Source organism: Diabrotica virgifera, chromosome 7 (assembly GCF_917563875.1).
Source record: "Diabrotica virgifera virgifera chromosome 7, PGI_DIABVI_V3a".
NCBI lineage: Eukaryota > Metazoa > Arthropoda > Insecta > Coleoptera > Chrysomelidae > Diabrotica > Diabrotica virgifera.
Window position 1 is genome coordinate 147,848,013 of NC_065449.1, and position 23,945 is coordinate 147,871,957.

Here is a 23,945-nt window from a genome sequence, read left to right on the forward strand (position 1 = left end):
ACTACAGATTGAGAACCGCTGTTTTACAGGGTGCTCGCCACTGGGCAGCTTCCCACTATGTTATTTTACAATAATTATGCATATTGCTTATTGTTTGTGATGAGACAGATTGCAATAAACATTGGATGTTATTAAAAAATAAATAAACTAATCACTTCAAACCGAATTCATTTTTGAAATTTGCACAAAAAGGAGAATCCAAATATAAAATAAAAAAGTGAGAAGTAGTTTAAAAAAATTAAGGGATAGTACGGGGGGTGAAAGGGTGTCTTTCCCATCAAGCTTAAATATGGCATATTGTCTTCCCTTTCAAATATTATTAGACGTGTTTTTGCGTTTTTCCTAAAAATCAGTGGTTCAAAAGTTATTCAAGGTTGAAATTCAAGGTATCTGAAAAGCACTGTATATCTTATAGTAATGAGATTCTTTATGTTAAACGGTGGAATAGACTATTATTACAGTTTTGTATTCTTTGACTACTGTTTATAAAAAATCGGTTAAGTAATAATTTACAAATTTACACCATTTACAGAAAAAAACAACACACAACACAATAGACAGTAGCAACTAAAGCTTCATGAATGAATATTTCATAAAGTTCCTATTTCCTAACAAATTGACGTCACAAATAAAACTTGACGTTTCCCGGCTGTTAACTACTTTAACGTATTCTTCTTGTAATACCTATCCGTTTCGGATGCTATCAACCATTATGGCAATCTGCACTTTGCATACTGTTGCTCTGAAAATATTTGTGGTTGTTGTGTTGAACCACGTACGTAGATTTCGCAGCCAGAAAATTCTTCGCCCTTCTGGTCCTCGTTTTTCTTTAACTTTTCTCTGTAAAATTAGTTGCAGTAATCCATATATTTCGCTGTTCCTCATTTGTGACCGAGGTATTTGATTTTTGCTGTTTTTATTGTGATTAACAGCTCTTTTTCTTTTTGTATTTTTAATAATACGTGTCGTGATTTAGTAACATGGTCGGTATAAGATATCTTCAAGATTCGACGATAAAGGCACATTTCGAAAGCCTCAATTTTCTTGTATGGTGTATTCCACGAATATACGTCTGTTTTGGATTATCGCGACAACGAATATTTTAGTGTGCAACATAAGAAGTACGAAAGTATTTTGCTCTAATAATTACACCAATAAACAACAATATAATTTGCAATTTACTTTCGTTCTTCATATTTTGCACAGTAAAATATTCGTTGTCGCGATAATCCAAAACAGACGTATATTCGTGGAATGGGGTATAGGTGGCGTCTGTGAGAGTCCACTACTAAACTCCGTACAATATAGGACAGATATAACGTCGTAGTGATCTGATTTTTATGGGTATTGATAAATTATGACATTTGAATAGCTTAACCATTTGCAGATGCAGATCTTGCTTTCTCTATCCTACAATTTTCAGGGAATGGTCCAAATTTTCATTGACGTTCGTACAAAGGTGGGTGTATGTTTTTACTCTTTCTATTTGTTGACCGTTCACACTGATTAGTGCAAATTTAATCTTGCATTGTTTAAATCAAGCTCTTTAACGAAAAAAGGCATATAGTCCAGAGAAATAAGATTTTTATCGTGACACATCCCCCTCCAGGCCGAAACCAAATTTTTTGAGTAGTATGGACATATTAATAACCTATGTTTCCTGCAGCCGATTTTAATGATATACATAGTTATAAACAAATGAAGATCAAAAAACGGTAAATTTGCGCTTTTTTCGTCTATTACTAAAAAGTGAAGCATTCTAAACAAATTTAAGAATAAGAAACTCATAAATCATATAAAAATTTTCAATATGGCGTTCGCTGAATATATCTATCATTATTTGTTGCTTAGAAAATTGCAAGATAAGTCATACATTTTGAGATTTTATAAATGTTCATAACTTATGTAAAAATTAAGTTAGAACCTTCTTATTACACGGAATGCTGAGACTTCTTGTGCTTAAATTATATTTTAAATTTCAAAGCAATTGGTCAAATAGTTTAAAAGTTATTTAATTTGTTTATCCCAAATTCATTTTTTTTGCAACACTATAAGTCAGAAAATTATGAGGTTACAGTAATACTTCGGACAGTTTATGAAAGAAGAACACAATTTATACTATTAACTTAATTAAGAAAAAAAGAAAAAAAGTAATTTTAAACAGTGTAAAATTATTTTGCAAAAACATGTCGACTATTTGCTTACTTATAAATCATTAGAAATAACTTTTTAACCGTTACCCATAGAAAAATTATTTTTTCATATTTAGAAAGACTGAATTTTTATACATTTAGAAAGAAAAACAATTGTCCTAGGACAATTAGGGACAAAGTTAGCCCCCTTTTTTAATTCACATGTTCTTGCAAAATAATTTTGCAATGTTGTTCTGAAGCTATTTCCTTGTAGCATTTTTATGATTCGCTATTTAAATGGGAAATAAGCCACAATTAAATTGAAAAAAATTTGATTTGGGCGTCGAAACGTTAATAAAATTATTTTTTTCAATTTAATTGTGGCTTATTTCCCATTTAAATAGTGAATCATAATTTTGCAATATTTAGAATTATTTTTTGTCATTTTTTTAAATTAAATTAATAGTGTAAATCTTCTTCTTTCATAAACTATTCAAAGTCTTTGAAATTTAGAGTATAATTTAAGCACCAGAAGTCTCAGCATTCCGTGTAATAAGAAGGTTCTAAGTTAATTTTTACATAAGTTATGAATATTTATAAAAACTCAAAATTTATGATTTATTTTGCAATTTTCTAAGCAACCAATAAGAATAGAAATATTCAGCGAATGCCATATTAAAGTTTTTTATACGATTTATAAGTTTCTTACTCTAAAAGTTTAAAATGCTTAACTTTTTGGTAATAGATGAAAAAAGCGAAAATTTACCGTTTTTTGATCTTCATTTGTTTATAACTATGTATATCATCAAAATCGGCTGCAGGAAACATATACGCTATGAGCCCGTAGGTAGAGGGGATAATTAAAAATTCGCGAGCACCAGTAGTAACAAGTCTGTAAGCTTTTACTGGAAATTTGACATAAATGCCAAAGTGATTAATTTAAAACATTGACATTAAAAACATTAATAGGAAATAATATTAGTTGGTCAAAGCTGTGGTGTATATTTTTACCTTAAATATATGTACTTACGTTTTAAATACTGAATTTAAGTTTTTTTGAAAGAACAGAAAAGAAGAGTGGAATGAGCACATAAGCAGGATGTCTGAATCAAGGATAGTAAGAATAGCCAGGGACAAGTCACCGTTAGGCAGGAGAAGTATAGGACGCCCAAGGAAAAGATGGAATGACAACTTAGGGGCAGAATGAAAGGCACCGTTGAAGAAAAACAGGCAGTACTGCCTATATAAAAGAAGAAGAAGAAGAAGAAGTTTTTTTAATATTTCGTAATATGTAAGTATAAATTAATCTAATTGCCATCTACACGATAATTGTGAAAGTATCCGAAGTAAGAAATTTATATTTCATTAATAGAACGTTAAAATGATTAGCAAAATCTTTAAAAAATCGATTACAATTTAATTACTTTTTGCGTTTTAAATATTAAGCGATAACAATTAAATAATACATTTAAAAATTACCGGTGAAAGTTGCATTAGTAATCCGCTAGGAGCGATACCAGCGAAGCTCAGAGCGTATAGGTTATTATTATAGATGTCCATACTACTCAAAAAATGGATGTGGATTTGGTTTAGGCCTGGAGGGGGTTGTGTCATCAACAGGATATTTTTTTTCCTTATTTCTCTGAACTAATATAAAAATCATTTTTAACATCTCTCATATTTGTACCTAATTAGTTACATATGGTTTATTATTCTTCTTCTTTAAGTGCCGTGCAAGTATTCAGACGTTCGCCGTCATTAGGTTTACAATTTCCTGAAAACTTAACCGTTTTTGTCCGGATACACAGTCAGTCAGAAAATGGACAGATGAACAATCATGGAGATCAAATGATATATAAAAACATGGAGATATGATGTAAAATAATTAGGGAAGCAGGAATTCAACAATTTAGAATTTCCCATTGATTTTCCTATGGCCCGTTTGACGATTCACCACCCGGTATATAAAAATCTACAGGTCTCGGCGTTTTTTAGAATTTTTTAAAACAAGGACAGAAATAATTTTATTTCATAAGTGCTTTCCACCCAATATTCTGTAGTAGTATGGTAAAACTTTATATGTCTGATTTTTGCCAAAATGAGATTATTTGCTTGATATGTTATTTAGTAACAATTCTTCAAGTTGGTAGCGTTTGGTATGTCTATGATGAAGGTAAAACCCTTAAAAATGAGAATGACAATATACAGTGTGTCCACGGATGTGATGCCCAAGAGGAAAAACTTTTTTATTTTCAATTTTAGTGAAAAATGTCATTCCTGATAAAAAGTTTTGCTCGTTCTAAAACCCCATAAAACGAAATGAAATTAAAGTTCTTCAAAACCTGCTTAATTTTGTAGCCAATTTTATGTAAATTCCTATAAATTTTTGCACGAAGTTCGAAATCGTAACAATAATCTAGTGTTTCTAAGCTACAATGAAGCTTAGTAACTGAAGCTTAGTCCGATAAATAATTGAGAAAATTGAAAATAAAAAAGTTTTTCGTCTTGGGCACCACATCCGTGGACACACTGTACAATATGTCCGCTTTTTACTTATTAGGTAGGACAAAACTTGATATGTTACTTGATTTCTTATTTTAATTACTTTTCGTTATTGGGTTGGCAAATCATGATTCAAACTTTCAAAATGCTCTCCTGAAAAATTAGGCTAGATGGACATAACAACAATTGCCAAAACGCTAAATATTATGATATACTTTCTATTTATGGTTTTATTTAAAAAGGGTTCCAAAAATTTGTACTTTTGGAAGCTATGTTAAACGATTTTTTATATACATCAAGTAATCTACATATGTAAGACATCAACAAGCCACATAAACTAAATAAACATTAAAAAGCTCTAAAAGAAAAGAGCAGAGTGTTAGAAGACACACCGGTCGAAGCATGTGAGCTGATCGAAGCAGAACGAGGTGGACAAAATTGGCGTCATGACAACCCGGAAAGGTTAATCCCTTCATCTACACATACATATATTACCTCTGTTAGATAGATATTTCTGTACATTTTCTAATGCAACTGGAGCAATAAGACAAAAAATGATCTTAAAACAATATTTTTAAGTTAAAAAACCATGTGTTGCATGCTCTTGGTATACATTCCCAAAATTCTTAAAACTTTTATAAGTCGACATGTATAATAAAATAAAACTTATTCTATGCTTTTTGAATAAAAAGTACGTACCAAGAATCTTAGAAAAAAATATTATACACTAATCACAAAAAGTATCGCAAAATTTTTTAAAGAGAAAAAAAGTTAAAAAATTATTTTTATTTTTTAGGAGAATGTTATCAATACTCGTCTGTAGTATCCTTTAAATGTCTACAAACGAAGCGTGTTTTGCCGAAAAAATAAACATTAAATAAAACGTGGTTAGTGGAGAATATTTATTTTGAACATTTGTGTTCAAGAATTTGATCCGTGCACTAGGTCTAACTGAGTTTTCAATGAGGAGGTCCGTTGTTACAAAAAATGAGTAGTATAACCTCAGAACAAGCAGCCCAAATTGTAGGTTTAATGAGAGATTGACGACCGCAGCAATATCTTGCTGATGTTATGAGAATCCACCAATCGAGCGTATTAAGAGCTTCTAAGGTATAGAGAAAGTGGATGATACATAAGGAGACTAGTTTCAGGACGTTCCAGGTGCACGAACACCGCAGATGAACGTTATTTACATCTGCAGACTTTCGTGTACACACCAGGTGACAGCTAGACAACTGGGAATTGATATTTCCACAGCCCATAATGTTCGGATAAGTGCCAATTCGGTTAGAAACAGATTAAGGGAATTTGGAATCAGAACCAGAATGCCTGCTGCTGCTCCACTGTCAACGAGGGCACATCGTATGGCATGTTTAAGTTTTGCACCCGGACATGTCGATTGGGATATTAACGACTAGGCTAATATTCTTTTTATGGATGAGTTCAGAACTGCACTTTGTACATAGATCCGAGAGTGCAAAGTGTCTGTCGGATCCACAAAGTGCAAATCTTTACTCATCGGTAAAAAGAATATTAGTCCAGTCGCACAGTGGTTTCAAATGCTGAAAACGTGGTCATGAGGCGAAAAAAAAGTCCCTATCTGGGAATTTTCATGTTTACACTATCGTAGAGTCGTAATACGCAGGTATAAGGATCAGACTGGATGTATTCTGGTGATAGCTGAGGAACAAGTGAGCCATGTCCAAGTTTATTTTGGCCGGCAGAGAAAGTGAAAAAGAACGCGTATATTGAAAACGCTGTAAAACGTTTTGTGGTTTATCAATTTTATCACTGTAAAGTAGATTCTTCTTTTTTAACTATGTAGTAATGTAAGATGTAAGTTAATGTAAGATTTAGTAACAATAAATGCCTTAAATTTGTTAATGCATAAATAGTGAAAATATACTTGAAATAATCAAAATTTTATAAAGATACATTCAAAAAGTACAAAATTCTGCATAATTCTTCGACTAATTTTTATTAATCTTAAAATATATAGTAAGAAGATACAGAATCACTTTGGATTAGCAGCCTATAACTGCCTATGCATTGCTGGCAGCTGTTTGAATACAAAAGTGGGAAATGACGCATATTACATGACTCTGGCGATTGTTGAGTATGTTTGGGCGGTTGTACATAAGTAATAGGTTCTGAATATTATACTTCATAATGAAAATGTATTGGTAACCAGCAATTTTAAAAGTCCTTTATAATATAAAACTTTAAACAAATATGCGTTTAAAATAAAATTTTCGAATTTTTTTCGGCCATATTGGAGCTGCCATTTTGTTTAAAAAAAAAAGTAATGTAAAAAGCGGCGTCCTCATTGAGTCGACGTTGTCGATCGACTGTGTTTATCGACACTCTCGACTGAGTGTGTACTTTGTCGATCGACAAAAGATGTCGATCGACGTGTCGACTGGTTTTCCATGCTCTGTCGGTAAAATCAAAGGGTAGTCGAGTCGAATCCGAAGTGTGGACGTGCATTCGACCTTCGGCCTTCGACATTTAAAAATACAGTAAAAATAATTCAGCGTGCGGCGTAGTCTGCTCATCTAAAGTCTCGTGTTTTGTACTTGTCGGCAAAATGGAATGGGAAAAAGAAAAAGTGATTGCATTTATTGAAGATTACAAATTAAAAACAAATCCATGGAACACTAGAAGCAAATATTATAAAGACCGAAACATGAGACACGATGCTTTGATGGAAATTGCCAGTGAAGTTAATATAGAAAAGCCGGTGGTAGAACAAAAAATAAAAAATCTTCAAAGTCAGTTAGCAAGAGAAATAAAAAAAAAACAAAGGATGGCAATAAATCTGGCAGTGGCACGGAGGATGTGTACAAAATTAAATGGTTTGCTTATTAAAGTTTAAGATTTTTACGTGACAAAAATAAGACCAGAGAGACGTTGGATTCAGAGCTATGTATAAAGTAAATATATTTTAAACCTAAAATTTCTTTTTTATCAGGCTACATAATATTAATACATATCTTATCACTTTAATTATTGCCAAGGCACTTCTCCTTCTGGTGTCATAAAATAGTCTTTTAACACGTTTCTCAAATGTAGAGCACTTTTTCTGGGTAGTTTTGGTAAGTTTACTAATACAGGTTGATTACAAACTTCACTTCTCCAAGCTCCTGGAATCAAGTCTGTGGTGTCAGAACAGTCAGCATCGTATGTTCCAGGAGGATTGTAAATATTCCTGGATGCACTTTTTTTAAGAAAGTTGTGCAGATAACATGCTGTTAAGATTACCTTAGAGGCAGTAGTCGGTTCTAATAGCATTGGTTTGCGAAAAACTCTAAATACCTTTTTTATATCATCCTTTTTCAAATCTTCCATCAGATTACTACCGCTATACCGATTTCTACTTTGAAGACTTGGTCGAACCCAAAATCTTCTTTTAGGCGATGATTTACGTTTTTTAGTTGTGATAATAACAAATGCGGCACAAACAATAATGACGTCATCTTCGTCACACATTTTCGTTTCGACTGTCGACAAATACTCTGCCTACCTGGTGTGGACATGCGAAGCTTTTTCGATTTGTCGGTCGACAGTGTCCCCAGTGTGACCCCAAAAATGGGGTTTGAGGGGAAATGGTATGCGTTTGTAGACACCTAAAGAAGACGATAGACGAGTATTATAACATTCTGCCAAAAATTAAAAATTATTTTTAAACTTTTTTTTGTTTCAAAAATTATGCGATACTTTTTGTGATTAGTGTAATTACAAATGTTATTTTTTTATTGGTACCCCCTTTTGCTTATTTAAAGTACGCTTCAGCGTGTTTAAATTCAACTTTTAAAAACGCGCGTGTTTTAAAGTTATCATGGCAACATCAACAGTTTTAAATATTGATCTGACCTGACAGGAGTACATACCTTGTAACGTCAAATAAATAATACGTATATGAATAAAATATTACTAACAAATGTTTCAAAAGCTGTATATCAATATAAATTATAATTTCAAATATTTGAAAATCTTAATAAATGAATGTGAAAAGTTCAGTTGGTATTATTTGAAATATTTATACTTCCATTTTTTAAATCAGAGGAAACGCTGTTCAAATTAATACTACCTGCCTTCTCGGAAGCCAATGAGGTTGTACTTCCATTATTGGCACTCCCAATAATGTTTGAAACATTCTACTTATTGGTAATACTTTGATATTTATTTGATCTATTGTCATGTCAATGTTCGCCATAATTGTAGCGGACGTATGTCGAAACGCATGTCCCGTGTATTTCTCAGGATCGTCTAATTTTAGATAACGTGCAATTTGCAAGGATCATGATCCAAAAGTATTAATACCAATTACTTGATTAGTGCACTTCCCTTTATCCTAACGTAAGAAAACTCAATCTTTATTTACATTTTTCGGTCGCAATAAAAATACTTCTTCATCAAACGCACTTAATTAATTACATCGCTATCAGCAACTGTAAAACGTCAAGTCATCAGAGTCTTAGATGGTCGGATAGTAATAAGCAATACGCTTTCATCTTCCTTGATGTCATGTAAGCGTAAATCGCACAATTTACATCTTCTGCAAGAGCCAAAGATACCGCAAATGGCTACCACCTTCAAAAATAAATACGTAATGTCCGGTACATCTGTAACAACCTTCCGCAAATCGTCTTCCTTGAATACATACGCCTTCTTGCCCACGTAATTCTTGCTAATCGATCCCTTTGATTATCCTCAACATACTTTGCAATTTCGAATAGATAGCTCACATCGTCGACGGTTTGGACTGTTCCGACATTTTCTGAGGGTAAGCAAGCAAAACTCGTTCATCTGTATCTGTTACCTTTTGCTCTTATGGTTCTTTTCATGAGGATTTTTCAGTGCGTCACAAATGATAGAAAAAAAGGTAAGTCCGTGATAATATACATTTATAACATTTATTCTAACATGACATTTTAGTTAAATCTGACAGTTGTCAAATTTTATTTGCAATTGGGCATAAAAACAAATCAATTGTCTTTATTGTATTTATAAAATGGTATTTTCTTTGATTTCTATAGTCTCATAAATTGTACAGATTATATTCGTAGATATATTATATAATTAGTAAATAAATTTTTTTCTATTATAGCGCCATCTATCGACAACTAGAATAATCACCGAACTAGAATAATTACTAAAGTAATCACCGACGTGCCTTTTTTTTCTGTCATATACAATTTAATGCGTTAGAAAGAAATCGAAAAACTGTGACGCACTGAAAAATACTCATGAGAAAAAGCATACATCTATTTAATGAACTTATCGTATTCCTTTTTATATAGTCCGTTCTTTAACGGTAAAATATTGAAAAACCTCTAAATTTTAAATAACCGCTTGGATTGACATGAAATTTGGCATACACATAGCTAACAAGTCAAAGAAAAAAAGTGATATTGTGCGGATATGTGCTTTTGCCCCGGGGGTGGTTTTCACCCCCTCTTGAGGGTGAAAAAATATTCGTCCAAAGTAAGTCGGATGTGGATAAATTGACTAATTCTAAGTAACTTTTGTTCTATACAGTTTTTTCACTAAGTCAATATTTTTCCGAGTTATTTGCCAGTGAATATGTTCATTTTTTCAACAAAATAACCACGCTTTTAGACGTTTTTTTGCAAATAACTCAAATAGTAAGTATTTTGTCGAAAAAACATTCTTAGCAAAAATGTAGCCTGTAAAAAATTTAAAAAAATGGTGTATTTATCACGTCTCTATACCTAGTAGAAGCAGAGTTATAGCTAATTAAAAATAGGTTCATATTCGTAAAATTCCAAATGGAATACTTTAACGTAAAATAACTAAAAATGAAGCTCATTTCGGGGAAAATTTATTACAACTTAAAGTGTTTAAAAAAAGCTTCATTTTTGTTTTATAAAAACAATTTCTAGCATCAAAAGTAAACAAGTTACGCTCAAAATAAAGTTAGTCCCTTTTTTTTTGGTAAAAAAATCGGGAAAATCGCCCCCTAATTAGTATCTCAAATGAACTTAATCGTTACGACTTCACACGTTTCTTGACTCGTGTAAGTATTGTTTATATGATCTGTAAGTTTCATCGGTTCAAAGTCCTTATTTTTGAAAGGGCTGTAGTTAAAAGGGGTTGAACGAGTCACTGATCACGAATGTATGCACATTTAGAAACACCAAATCTTAATCAATTTTTGTCTAACAGAAAAACAAAAAAATACATGATATTCAGAAAAGCAATGCTGACTTTTTTGTTTTTCGAGATTTTTGGTATCTCTAACAATTTTTAAGTTATTTTGAAAAAAATCATATTTTTCAAGATTAAAATTTTTAAAAATTTCACTTTAAAACCAATTTTTTTCAAAAATAAGCACTTTGAATCGATGAAACTTACAGATCATATAAACACAACATAAGTAAAATAATTTGTGGAGCGATAACGATTTATTTCATTTAAGTTGGTAATTAGGGGGTGGTGTTCTCGATTTTTTATTGCCAAAACAAAAGGGACCAACTTTATTTTGAGCGTAACTTGCTTAAATTTAATGATAAAAACTTTTTATAAAAACAGAAATAAAGCTCTTTTTAAACACTTTAAAAAAGTTATAACAGATTTTCCCCAAAAAGTGCTTACTTTTTTGGATATTTCACTTGGAAGTATTCTATTTGAAATTTGGTGAATATGAATCTATTTTTCATTGGCTATAACTCTGGTTTTACTAGGTCCAGAGACCCAACGTGTACACCATTTTTTTTACTTTTTTACAGGCCATATTTTTGCCAAGAACGTTTTTTTCGACAAAATACTTACTTTTTGAGTTTTTTGCGAAAAACCGTCTAAAAATGTAGTTATTTTGTTGAAAAATGAACATATTCACTCGCAAATAACTCGAAAAGTGTTGACTTGGCGAAAAAGCTCTATATAACAAAAGTTACTTAAAATTTGCCAGTTTATCCATTTCCAGACTTACTTTGGACTTATATTTTTTCACCCCCAAGAGGGGGTGAAAGTCACCCCCAGGGCAAAAGCACACATCGGCACAATATCACTTTTTTTCTGTGACATGTAAGCTATGCGTATGCCAAATTTCATGTCAATCCAAGCGGTTCTTTAAAATTTAGAGCAAAAACCGTGAAAGAATGTACTAATAAGCGTTTTCCGATTTTTGCAGTATAAACAGCAATTCTACTTTACTATTTAAGTAATCAACGTTAAAACTCATTTTTAAGCAATATAAAATCAGTAATAACTGATAATGCTATGTGACAGATTGCAAATTATGCAATTAATAATTATAATGTTTTTCTCATTTCCATAACAACGAAAGGTATGATGATGTACATCACAAATTCAACCATTTTACATTATTAGTTCTTATTTCAATTTTTTGTAGTAATAATACATGATTTCAAAGTGTACTAATAAAAAAATAGCGTAAAGTATTCGTGGATAACTGGTCTTTAAAACACTTGCTCAATCTCGAAAAATCGCGCGTGTTTTAAAGACCTCAATATCCACTTACACTTTAATCTTCTATACTCAAATTTAGTAACGGATTGGTAAAGTATTTTATAGTCTTATTTCAATTTTTTATCTTTATGGATAAACTATTATTAATTTTAAGCAAAAATAACAATACTTTAAGATTAATGTATATATTATAAACACCATCCTCAAACACTTTTACTTTTCACACATTTTTTACTTTGTATACTTTTTTAATTAAATCTCATATTAGTTCATTTTTTTCTTATTACTCCAGACAATAATAATTTCATTGGTATATGAGTTAGTAATAATATTAAAATATTAATTATTGATTACATATTTCCAAGATAGATGGTTTTTAAAATACGGTAAACCATAATTTTGAAGTAACAGACTTTTTCTAACAACCTATTATTAATTAAACAGAATAATTGAATTATGATCTGATTTAATTTTCTGAAACACTAAATTAATATAATCTAAATTGTTAAAAACATAAAGGAAGATAGGAAAGAATAGATTGATATTTTATTAATATTGATCTTGGTAATTATTTCTAATAATTATTTAGATAAATCGATTCCAATTGTTTCAATTGGCCCCAAGTTTTATTAAATTCCTCATACTCCAATTTCACCCAAAGTCACTAACCCCTGAATAAGTAATTATTGTTACACTGTTCACAAAAGTATCTTATTTAACTTTTTATCGGTTGTATCACAGAATACTTATTCTCACAATATTTTTAACTGTACACAATACTTCGTTACTGAGAGCAAAGAATGAGCAGCTAAATTTAAAAGTGGTAATACATTGAGTGAAGATATAAAATGTCAATGATGGCCAAAACTAGAGAACTAACTTTGGAACTCATTATTTTAAAACATTAAATTTCCCCTAGCCTCTTCAATTGTTTTCAATAACAATTACCTTGTTTTTTCATCTTAAGAGCCTACACAGCGCGTTATCAAGACGGAAAACGGATTGCAGCTTTATTTTGAATATTTTGTCGAGATATTTGGCATCCCTATAATATGTAATATAGTAAAGAATGGCAGTACAGAGCCCAACTTGAGAAATATGTTCGAGCTCAATTTGAAAAATATTACAAAAACGGGTCTGTACCGCCATTAAGAAGCTCAAAAAAGTACACTTTCTTCAAATAAACTTTTTTTACCCCATGCCTAGATTGAAACATTGGAACTACTAAAATCGATTATTTATAACAAGAAATCGAACTTAACTGACTGATTTGGCAACATTTAGCGCGCCTCTGAGCATATTATTATCACAATATTGTGCCTTCGCCTTTGATATTATTACGTATTGCCGACGCACGGTTGCCAAAGGTTCGCAGAACTTTCGAAAAACGGTGCGGCTACTATCTCTCGAATTAATATTGATGATGCGCTGATAGAGCCTCTTAAAACAACTATCACGGATATTCACTAACATTCCAAAATGAGGAAATACCACTGAATTTTTAATTTATGTCTGTATAACTTATAAATATACCTTAGCAGTTTCGGAATCTGTACAAAACAATAATTTTCGTATTATTTTTTGTAGACAATTACTATTTTTAAGAAATATCAGCTGACTATCTACTAAATATAAGTAACTCCCTTTTATACTGATTCCATTTTCCACATCTATCTTGGATAATAATAAAGCATATCAGGTATATTTTTGACGTATTCAATAAACTACTACGAAAATTGTTCAAATACATTCTTACTTTACTTTCTGTCAAAATCACACTCTAGGTCTAGATAATACCTACTTAATTGGCATCTCAAAAACAAACCCAATATTATAGAAATGGTAGGTAAATTTTAAATTTTAGTAGTATTCAGACAAACAAGACATTGCAAAAACATGTACAGCGTTGATGTTCATCTGAAGAAAAGACGCATAATCTCTGATCACGCATTCCGCCATGTTAATGTTGAACCTGCCCTTCTGTGTGAATTACTATCAAAATTATTATAAAGTTATTGTTGGTTTTGTTTTGGTTGCTGAATAAAACAAGTATGTCACATCCTGACCAGTATCTCATTCATTTTCCTCTTTATACTGTGTGTATAGTATATATTACCACACCCTGTTTTTAAACTAGACGGAATAATTCAAATTTACCGCGCCGAATGCTTGTTTGTAATTGGTCCAAACCTCAGGCAAGTTTACTCCACTGTTATGAAAATTTGACACTATTAACATTTACGAAATTTTTACACTATTGGCATTTCATAGGTTAATAAGGTTATATCAGTGATTTTTTGTGTTTCGTACGTTATTCCTTTAATTTTTAGATTTTTAGTATGCTTTTATATAAAAAAACAGAACAGTATGTTTTTAGAACTCTTTAGCGGCGTATGAGTATAATATAATATTTATGAATTACAGTCGAAGGCTTTGGATGATCAACCAAAAACAAGATGTATTTGATGCATTTTTCTAGTGATATCATTGGATGTGACTAGTGACATTATTTTTCTAGTTATTAATCTGTCTTTTGAGTTTTTTGCCTCCTAGTTTAAAAACAGGGTATAGTATACTGTTAACAGCATCACAAATAACTCCAGTAATTCTGCTGCTTTAAGGTAAAAATCTCCTGAGACTGACAAACCTTTAACTCGTGAATAGTTGGAAATTATTTAAAATACTCGGTGAAGTATTTTTTCATGTAGTTAAATCTAGTTGTCTATGATGTCATTATTACGATTTTTTGTGAAGATATCTATTAGTCCATGGCGGATCTGTTTTGAGATGGACGTTGAGAGGTGACTCATATTTTTTTGCAGAAATTCTTGGGAATTAACTCATATAATAATAATTGAGTTATCCTCCCACTCAAAAAGGTCCGGAACATTGTTTAAATAAACAAAATGTCAAAAAATTAGGGAAAAATTCGATTTTTTTCTTCGTTTTTTGATTATAACTTTAAAAGTATTCACTTCAGAGAAAAGTTGCACTGACATAAAAGTTGCGTAATTAAATTTCCCATAATAAAGGATCGGTTAATAGTTTTAAAAGGTGTCACCCTTATTGTAAACTAGCAATAATTGCGAAAAAAACATAAAAAAAAACAAGTATTCGCATTTTACGGTTTTTAACCATTAGTGCTACACATAAGTGCTTCATATTTTACCCAAAAAAACTTTATGACATAATAAAATAAGACTGTAAATTTGATTAAGATTGGTTCAATAGATTTTGCAAAATAAATTTTGAAATCCAGATTTCGCAAAAAAAATGATTTTTTCAAAATATTGCACGACTGAAAATAAAGCAGGCAGTAAGTTGAATTTTTTTTACATATACAAGAATACTGTACATTTCATTTGCAATTTTTAAAATTAAAATCGGTTAACTACCACGGCGCCAGGATTTTTTTAAAATAAACATTAATTTTTGGTGCTACGCGCAGGACAGCGGTGTTCGATTGAAACAAGTTGATTTCCACCAAAATGTCTTTAAATCTTTATATAATATATTATTTTCTAACTCTATATTTTGTTGTATTTTAATATTTTAATTCCACAAAAATCAAACCAATTTGATTATTGTTTATGAAATATTGTTTAAACAATTGCATATGTTTAAAAATAATAAACTTTTATGCTCTAAGTTAAAATATACGAACAAAGAAAGTTTTTGCTAAAAAAAGTGTTATAGCGATACGCTTTAATTACTATTTTTGCTAATTTTAATTTTTATTTTTAATAACTTTTTCGAAATGAAATAACGTTCCATTTAAAATTCACATGCGTAGAGTGGCCTGTTAGTTTTAAGAAATGAAATATATCAGTTCTCAGCTTTAAAAAAAAAACCAGATGTTATACGCCCTTGTATGGGAAATTACCTTATCAGACCCTAGGCCCATAAATTAGTTTAAGAACCACAAACTAATGTTTTTAGTTCAGCGGAGTCGTTTTCACCAGTCTCGGTCAATTTCGCATCCCGGCAAGTGGTCTGACACTCTTACGAGATCTATAAGCAAAACACCTTTTTTTACCAAAATAAATAAGTATATTATTGACAGTTGTTTGCGTGTTAATTAATATTTATTTTATATAATTAATTCCGTTAACACACACCAAACGGAACATTATATTGGTGACCCCGAGAATATTTAGAGCGCCGCGAAAATTGAAAAAGTTAGTGTTAATAATATTCTTTGGCCGGTTATCAATACAGTGAACATCGAAAATGACGGACAATACCAGTGCTTCAGTGCTTCGGGATAACAGTGCTTCAGTTGATCGGATTTCAGTTAAAATCCCACCGTTCTGGCCCAACGATCCTGAAATTTGGTTCCTGCAAGTGGAAAATCAATTTACACTGGCAAACATAACAAGTGACGCCACAAAATTCAACTATATAGTTGCCAATTTAGACACAGCTTACATATTAGAAGTTTGGGACATTATTGTTTCACCACCAGCCACAGAGAGGTATGTAAAATTAAAGTCAGAGTTAATTAAGAGACTTAGTGCATCACAGCAACAAAAAATTAAAAGACTACTTGAGCATGAGGAACTGGGCGATCGAAGACCTTCCCAGTTCTTACGACATTTACAGTCTTTAGCAGGCACAGCGGTACCAGACAATACTGTAAGGTCTCTATGGTTAGGTAGACTGCCATCGTCTACACAGGCTATTCTAGCTACTCAAGCTAAAGCTAGTTTGGACGCAGTTGCCGAGTTAGCTGACACAATATCTTAAGCTATAGCTCCTAGGGCCCAAAAGAAGCTTCTAACGCTCTTGAAAGCACCATTGATAAATTGACAGCCGAATTAGCCGACATGAAAATCCAGCTAGCTAGCTTGTCGCAGGCTCAACCACAAACAAACACATACCGTCGCAACCGCAGCAACTCAGGACGCAGACCATATACTAGAGACAGTAGCTACAGTAGGGAACATAATAGTGACATATTATGTTGGTATCACTACCGTTTTGGTGACCAGGCTCAAAAGTGCTCTCCTCCATGCAAGCATCAGGGAAACATCGCGGGCAGTCGGTGAGTGCGGCATCCGATCCAAGCCCAAAGTCTCGCCGCCTTTACGTAACAGACTATGATACTAAAAAACAATTTTTAATCGACACCGGTGCCGATCTGTGCGTTTTCTCGCGGAAATATGTACGGGGTACACGCGAAAAGACTTCATACGAACTATACGCGGTCAATGACACTAAAATCGCGACATACGGTTATGTGAACTTGACATTAAACATCGGACTACGGCGTGTACGTGGCGATTCGTAGTGGCGGACATTTCAAAGCCTATCATTGGAGCTGATTTTCTTTCCCATTTCGCTCTCCTAGTGGACATTGCTAATCAGTGCTTAGTAGAAAGTACGACAACCCTTCGAACAAAGGGACTCGTTAAAGAGTGTTTCGACGGCAGCGTAAAGACTATCGCGGAAGTGTCGCGTTACCATGAACTGCTGCTATGATTTCCGGAAATCACGCGACCCGCCGGTAGCGTGAAAGACATTCAGCATCAAACCAAGCACCACATCGGTACAACACCAGTTCCACCCGTTTTTTCGAAACCGCGACGATTAGCACCTGACAAACTGCAATGGGCTAAAAAAGAGTTCGAAAATCTTCTACGACTAGGCATCATAAGACCATCAAAAAGTAACTGGTCTACTCCACTGCACATGGTCCCGAAGAAAGGTGAGGAATGGAGACCCTGCGGAGATTATTGACGTCTAAACCAAAGAACAGTTCCAGATCGATATCCAATTCCGCACATCGAAGATTTCGGTCAGTCGCTAGCTGGTAAGACAAGTTTCTCTACAATAGATTTAGTGAGAGCATACAACCAGATACCAGTAGCCACCGAAGACATACCAAAGACCGCCGTTACCACACCATTTGGGTTGTACGAGTACTTATATATGCCTTTTGGTTTACGAAACGCAGGACAGACATTCCAGCGTTTCATAGACGAGATTTTACGTGGTTTAGACTTCGCCTACGCCTATATCGATGACATTCTCATTGCGTCAGAATCCGAAGAGCAGCATATGTCGCATTTGGAAGAAATTTTCAAAAGGCTCAAGCAGTTTGGCGTTGTGATAAATCCAACAAAGTGCCAATTCAGCAAAAACGAGATTACCTTTTTGGGATACACAGTATCAGACGGAGGACTCACACCTCCACAAGAAAAAGTAGCAGCTGTACAAAATTTCACTCAGCCAAAAACAGTGAAAGACCTACGCAGATTTCTAGTGCTCACATATACTTAAAAACGCTTCGAAACCATTTCGAAAACCTCCGTCCTAGGCAACCGTCGCATCATGGATCCAAAAGCACCTTCATTTTCAAAGACATGAAAACCACCTCTCACGTTTTCATCCGCCGTGATACAATCAAAAGCAGCTTAGAAAACCCATATCACGGTCCTTTTCCAGTTATTAAGCGAGGTGACAAGACTTTTGTCGTCCGTGTAAATGGAAAAGAAACAACAATTTCCATAGACAGATTGAAGCCGACGTACGAGCTTCACGAAAGTATCCATCACGAGCCAGAAAGAATGACAGTGTCCAGCAAAACGAACACAGACAATCAAAACATCAGACTGAAGAGAAAAGCAAGATTTACCGGAAGTTATCAAGAAAATGTCTGGCATTAGTGAAATCAGTGATTTTTTTTCTCCTCGTATAAACACTGCAATGTATTTTCTGTTATTTTCAATTTTCATTATATGATATGTATTACCTAGCGGCTTATATTTCTCGAAGGGGGTGTATAGCGATACGCTTTAATTACTATTTTTGCTAATTTTAATTTTTATTTTTAATAACTTTTTCAAAATGAAACAATACGTTCCATTTAAAATTCACATGCGTAGAATGGCCTGTTAGTTTTAAGAAACGAAATATATCAGTTCTCAGCTTTAAAAAAAAAAACAGATGTTATACGCCCTTTTATGGGAAATTACCTTATCAGCCCCTAGGCCCATAAATTAGTTTAAAAACCACAAACTAATGTTTTTAGTTTAGCGGAGTCGTTTTCACCAGTCTCGGTCGATTTCGCATCCCGGCAAGTGGTCTGACACTCTTACGAGATATATAAGTAAAAAAGATTTTTACCAAAATAAATAAGTATATTATTGACAGTTGTTTGCGTTTTAATTAATATTTATTTTATACAATTCATTCCGTCAACACACACCAAACTGAACATTATAGTGTAATTTCAAAGGAAAAAGTATGTGTTTTTATTTTGCAATAAACAAATTCATTTATTTATGTCGAAATGTAATAAAAATTCAAATTTATCAATCATTATCTAAGGTCATTGGAATGGCCAATCCGAGCAAACGTATCCGCTGTCCTGCGCGTAGCACCAAAAATTAATGTTTATTTAAAAAAATTCCTGACGATGTTTTTGAAAATTGTAAATGAAAGGTGCAGTATTATTCTATATGTAAAAAAAAATCAACTTGCTGTCTGCTTTATTCTCAGTCCTGCAACATTTTGAAAAATAAATTTTTTTGCGAAAGCTGGATTTCAAAATTTATTTTGCAAAATCTGTTTAACCGATCTTAATGAAATTTACAGTGTTGTTTTAATATATCATAAAGTTTTTCTGGGTAAAAAATGAAGGTCTAAGTGTAGCATAAATGGTTGAAAAACGTAAAATGCAAATACTTGTTTTTTTACGGTTTTTTCGCAATTATTGCTATTTGGCAACAAAGGTGAATATTTTTGAAATTTTTAACTAATCCCATAATGAAGGAAATTAAATTACGCAACTTTTATGTCAGTGCAATTTTTCTGGGAAATAAATATATTTAAAGTTATAATAAAAAAAAACAAGAAAAATATTGAATTTTTCCTTCATTTTTTGATATTTTGATTATTTAAACAATGTTCCGGACCTTTTTGAGTGGGAGGATAACTCAAATATTATTATATGAGTTATATCCAAGCATTTTCTGCAAAAAAATATGAGTCACCTCTCAACATCCAAATGTACTAATATTTTTACAGATGCGCCCTGGTCTATATGTAGTTCCAATATCGTTGTCGTATGAGAAATATGAATATTTTACGTAAAAATCTTCTTCTTTAAGTGCCGTCTCCCAATCGGAGGTTGGATATAATCATCACTATCTTTACTTTACCTACTGCTGCTCTGAAGAGTTCTATAGAACTGCATTTAAACCAGTTCCTTAAATTGTGCAACCAGGACACTCACCTTATTCATATACTCCTTCCTCCTCTTATCTTTGTAAAATCTTATCTGCGTGAAAATACATGTTTGCAATGTGTTTATTTTTTTTTAAATAACCCTAAAGGTATTGTATGTTAAACCTATCTCTCAAAAATAATGTCGATCTGAATTCAACTAAAATTCAAATTAAAGTGTGCTCTGTAAATATAGAATAATTCGAAAAAAACTTACAACACTAGTTCCCCTTCCGCTTTGACCAGCAGTTCCTCCCGCCTGTGGACTTCCCGGTTGTGTTTCCTTCCCTTTGTCTGTGGAACTTTGAATTACCAAGAATGGTGGCACCGTAGGATCTGGTACCTCTTTGTTGAAATTTAGAATGTCCAGTTCACATTCGTCTTCTAACCAAGCAGGTAACTCTAGCAGAAGAGAAATATCCATTTCCTGAAGTTCTCTTGGTGTAGCAATCGCTATAAGACCACTGGTTACCTTTAAAACAGTTTATTTTAAAATTTTTCTTCACGACAAAGGTAAATTCACTCTAAATTTATAAAAGCTTATATGGTTCGTATAGTATAAATTATACAGAAAGATAAAGGCAGTTTTTGTTTTTATGTGATTCAGTATAGAAGAACGCAAATAAAGGACACTTTGGCCACGTATTTACCTTCTTGGCGTCTAGGAAAAGGACCGAATGACAGTTTCAGGTACTCAAATCAGAGTAAAGATGAAAAAGATAAAGGTAGTTTTTGTTTTTATTTGATTCAGAGTTGGACCACCATCTCCATATAGCTATTTCAGCATCTATGCATCCTCAGTGAAGCTATGCAGTCACAACTCTGAAACAAATATCAACAATTCTGCCTATTTAAGGGAAAACATCGCGATGCAATGTTTCCACCTTAGTCCATTCATTAACGGTAAAATATTGCAAAACCTTTAAATTTTAAAGAACCGCTTGGATTGACATGAAATTTGGCATACACACAACTAACAAGTCAAAGAAAAAAAGTGATATTGTGCCGATATGTGCTTTTGCCCTGGGGGTGGTTTTCACCTCCTCTTGGGGGTTAAAAAATATTCGTCCAAACAAAGTCAGGAAATGGGTAAACTGGCTAATTTAAAGTAACTTTTGTTCTATAAAGTTTTTTCACTAAGTCAATACTTTTCGAGTTATTTGGCAGTGAATATGTTCATTTTTTCAACAAAATAACCACGCTTTTAGACGGTTTTTCGCAAATAACTCAAATTGTAAGTATTTTGTCGAAAAAGCATTCTTAGCACAAATATAGCCTATAAAAAATTTAAAAAAATAGTGAATATATCACGTTTTTTTATTTAGTAGAAGCAGAGTTATAGCTAATGAAATATAGGTTCATATTCGTCAAATTCCAAGTGGAATACTTTAACGTGAAATAACCAAAAAATGAAGCACATTTCGGAGAAAACTCATTTAAACTTATTTAAAGTGTTTAAAAAAAGCTTCATTTTTGTTTTATAAAAAAAATTTCTACCATCAGAATTAAACAAGTTACGCTCAAAATAAAGTTAGTCCCTTTTGGTTTTGGTAAAAAAATCGAGAAAATCACCTCCTAAATGAACTTATTCGTTACGACTTCACAAGTTTCTTGACTCGTGTATATATTGTTTATATGATCTGTAAGTTTCATCGGTTCAAAGTCCTTATTATTGAAACGGCTGTAGTTAAAAGGGGTTGAACGAGTCACTGATCACGAATGTATGCAAATTTAGAAACACCAAATCTTGATCAATTTTTGTCTAACAGAAAAACAAAAAAATACATGATATCCAGAAAAGCAAATCTGACTTTTTTTGTATTTCGAGACTTTTGGTATCTCTAACAATTTTTAAGTTATTTTGAAAAAAAGCATATTTTTCAAAATTTAAATTTTTAAAAATTTTACTTTGAAACCAAATTTTTTCAAAAATAAACACTTTGAATCGATGAAACTTACAGATCATATAAACACAATATAAGTAAAATAATTTATGGAGCGGCAACGATTAATTTCATTTAAGTTGCTAATTAGGGGGTGGTCTTCCCGATTTTTTTTTTTTGCAAAAACAAAAGGGACCAACTTTATTTTGAGCGTAACTTGCTTAAATTTAATGCTAGAAACTTTTCGTAAAAACAGAAATAAACCTTTTTTTAAACACTTTAAAAAAGTTATAATAGGTTTTCCCCAAAAAGTGCTTAATTTTTTGGATATTTTACGTCGAAATATTCTATTTGAAATTTGGTGAATATGAATCCATATTTCATTGGCTATAACTGGTTCTACGAGATCCAGAGACCTAACGCGTACACCATTTTTTTTACTTTTTTATAGGCTATATTTTTGCTAAGAACGGTTTTTTCGACAAAATACTTACTTTTTGAGTTATTTGCGAAAAACCGTCTAAAAATGTGGTTATTTTGTTGAAAAATGAACATATTCACTCCCAAATAACTCGAAAAGTGTTGACTTGGCGAAAAAGCTCTATAGAACAAAAGTTACTTAAAATTAGTCAGTTTACCCATTTCCGGAGTTGTTTTGGACATATATTTTTTCACCCCCAAGAGGGGGGTGAAAGTCACCCCCAGGGCAAAAGCACACGTCGGCACAATATCACTTTTTTTCTTTGACATGTAAGCTATGCGTATGCCAAATTTCATGTCAATCCAAGCGGTTCTTTAAAACTTAGAGCAAAAACCGTGAAAGAATGGACTACCTTTTGAGACGCAAAACAGCGACATCTCTCGTAATATGAGGAAGACGAAAAGCCCTAGATACAAAGTTTACTACTTTTATACAATTAGAATAATTGAAATAAAAATAATAAACAATATTTTAAATCCTCGTATTATCCTTCCTCGTACTACGAGAGATGTCGCTGTTGTGCGTCTCAAAAGGTGGAAACATTGCATCGCGATGTTTTCCCTTAAATAGGCAGGATTGTTGATATTTGTTTCAGAGTTGTGACTGCATAGCTTCACTGAGGATGCATAGATACTGAAATAGCTATATGGAGATGGTGGTCCAACTATGAATCAAATAAAAACAAAAACTGCCTTTATCTTTTTCATCTTTACTCAGATTTGAGTACCTGAAACTGTCTTTCGGTCCTTTTCCTAGACGAAAAGAAGGTAAATACGTGGGCAAAATGTCCTTTATTTGCTTTCTTCTATATTCGTCGTCTCTTGTGCTTATAATATATTGTAAAAGCCGGAGATACAGGATGCAGCCAGAAAACAGTTTCTTAACGAAAAGTCTTGGATTTAAAATATTGTTTATTATTTTTATTTCAATTATTCTAATTGTATTTTCTCCTCCTAATTGCCTTCTCTATTGAGGTTGGCGATCAATATGGCAAATTTTTCTCTGTTCTGGGCTTGATGAATTAAGTAATTCCCTGTTGTGTGGGTCTAATCTCTGATGTTTCGGAGCCAGGATTTTTTCTTTCTTCATATACCCTTTTACCTTCGATTTTGTCTTAATATTAGCTGGAGCTGCTCAAATTCCTTATGGAGCAATATGTATCCTAGATATGACGTCTTTCTAATTTTGATTGTATTGACCAGATGAGGACGTGTGTTCATTATTTCCAGTACTTCTTCATTCGACACCAGCAGAACTGGTCCA

The 23,945-nt window shown here is 32.5% G+C and overlaps 1 protein-coding gene across 4 annotated transcripts in view; it reads right to left on the bottom strand.

The window, feature by feature from the left end:
• The window catches only part of LOC114335387 (dmX-like protein 2), a 257,436-nt gene that overhangs the window by 31,615 nt on the left and 201,876 nt on the right, over window positions 1-23,945 (bottom strand). For 2 of the 4 annotated variants that reach the window (XM_050656400.1, XM_050656401.1), the window contains 2 exons: window positions 20,536-20,790; window positions 5,027-5,110 (listed from right to left, as the gene is read on the bottom strand). In XM_050656400.1, the coding sequence (XP_050512357.1) occupies window positions 5,027-5,110; window positions 20,536-20,790 (339 nt within the window). The remainder of the gene's footprint in view (window positions 1-5,026; window positions 5,111-20,535; window positions 20,791-23,945) is intronic. The other 2 variants (XM_050656403.1, XM_050656402.1) reach the window with 1 other exon arrangement.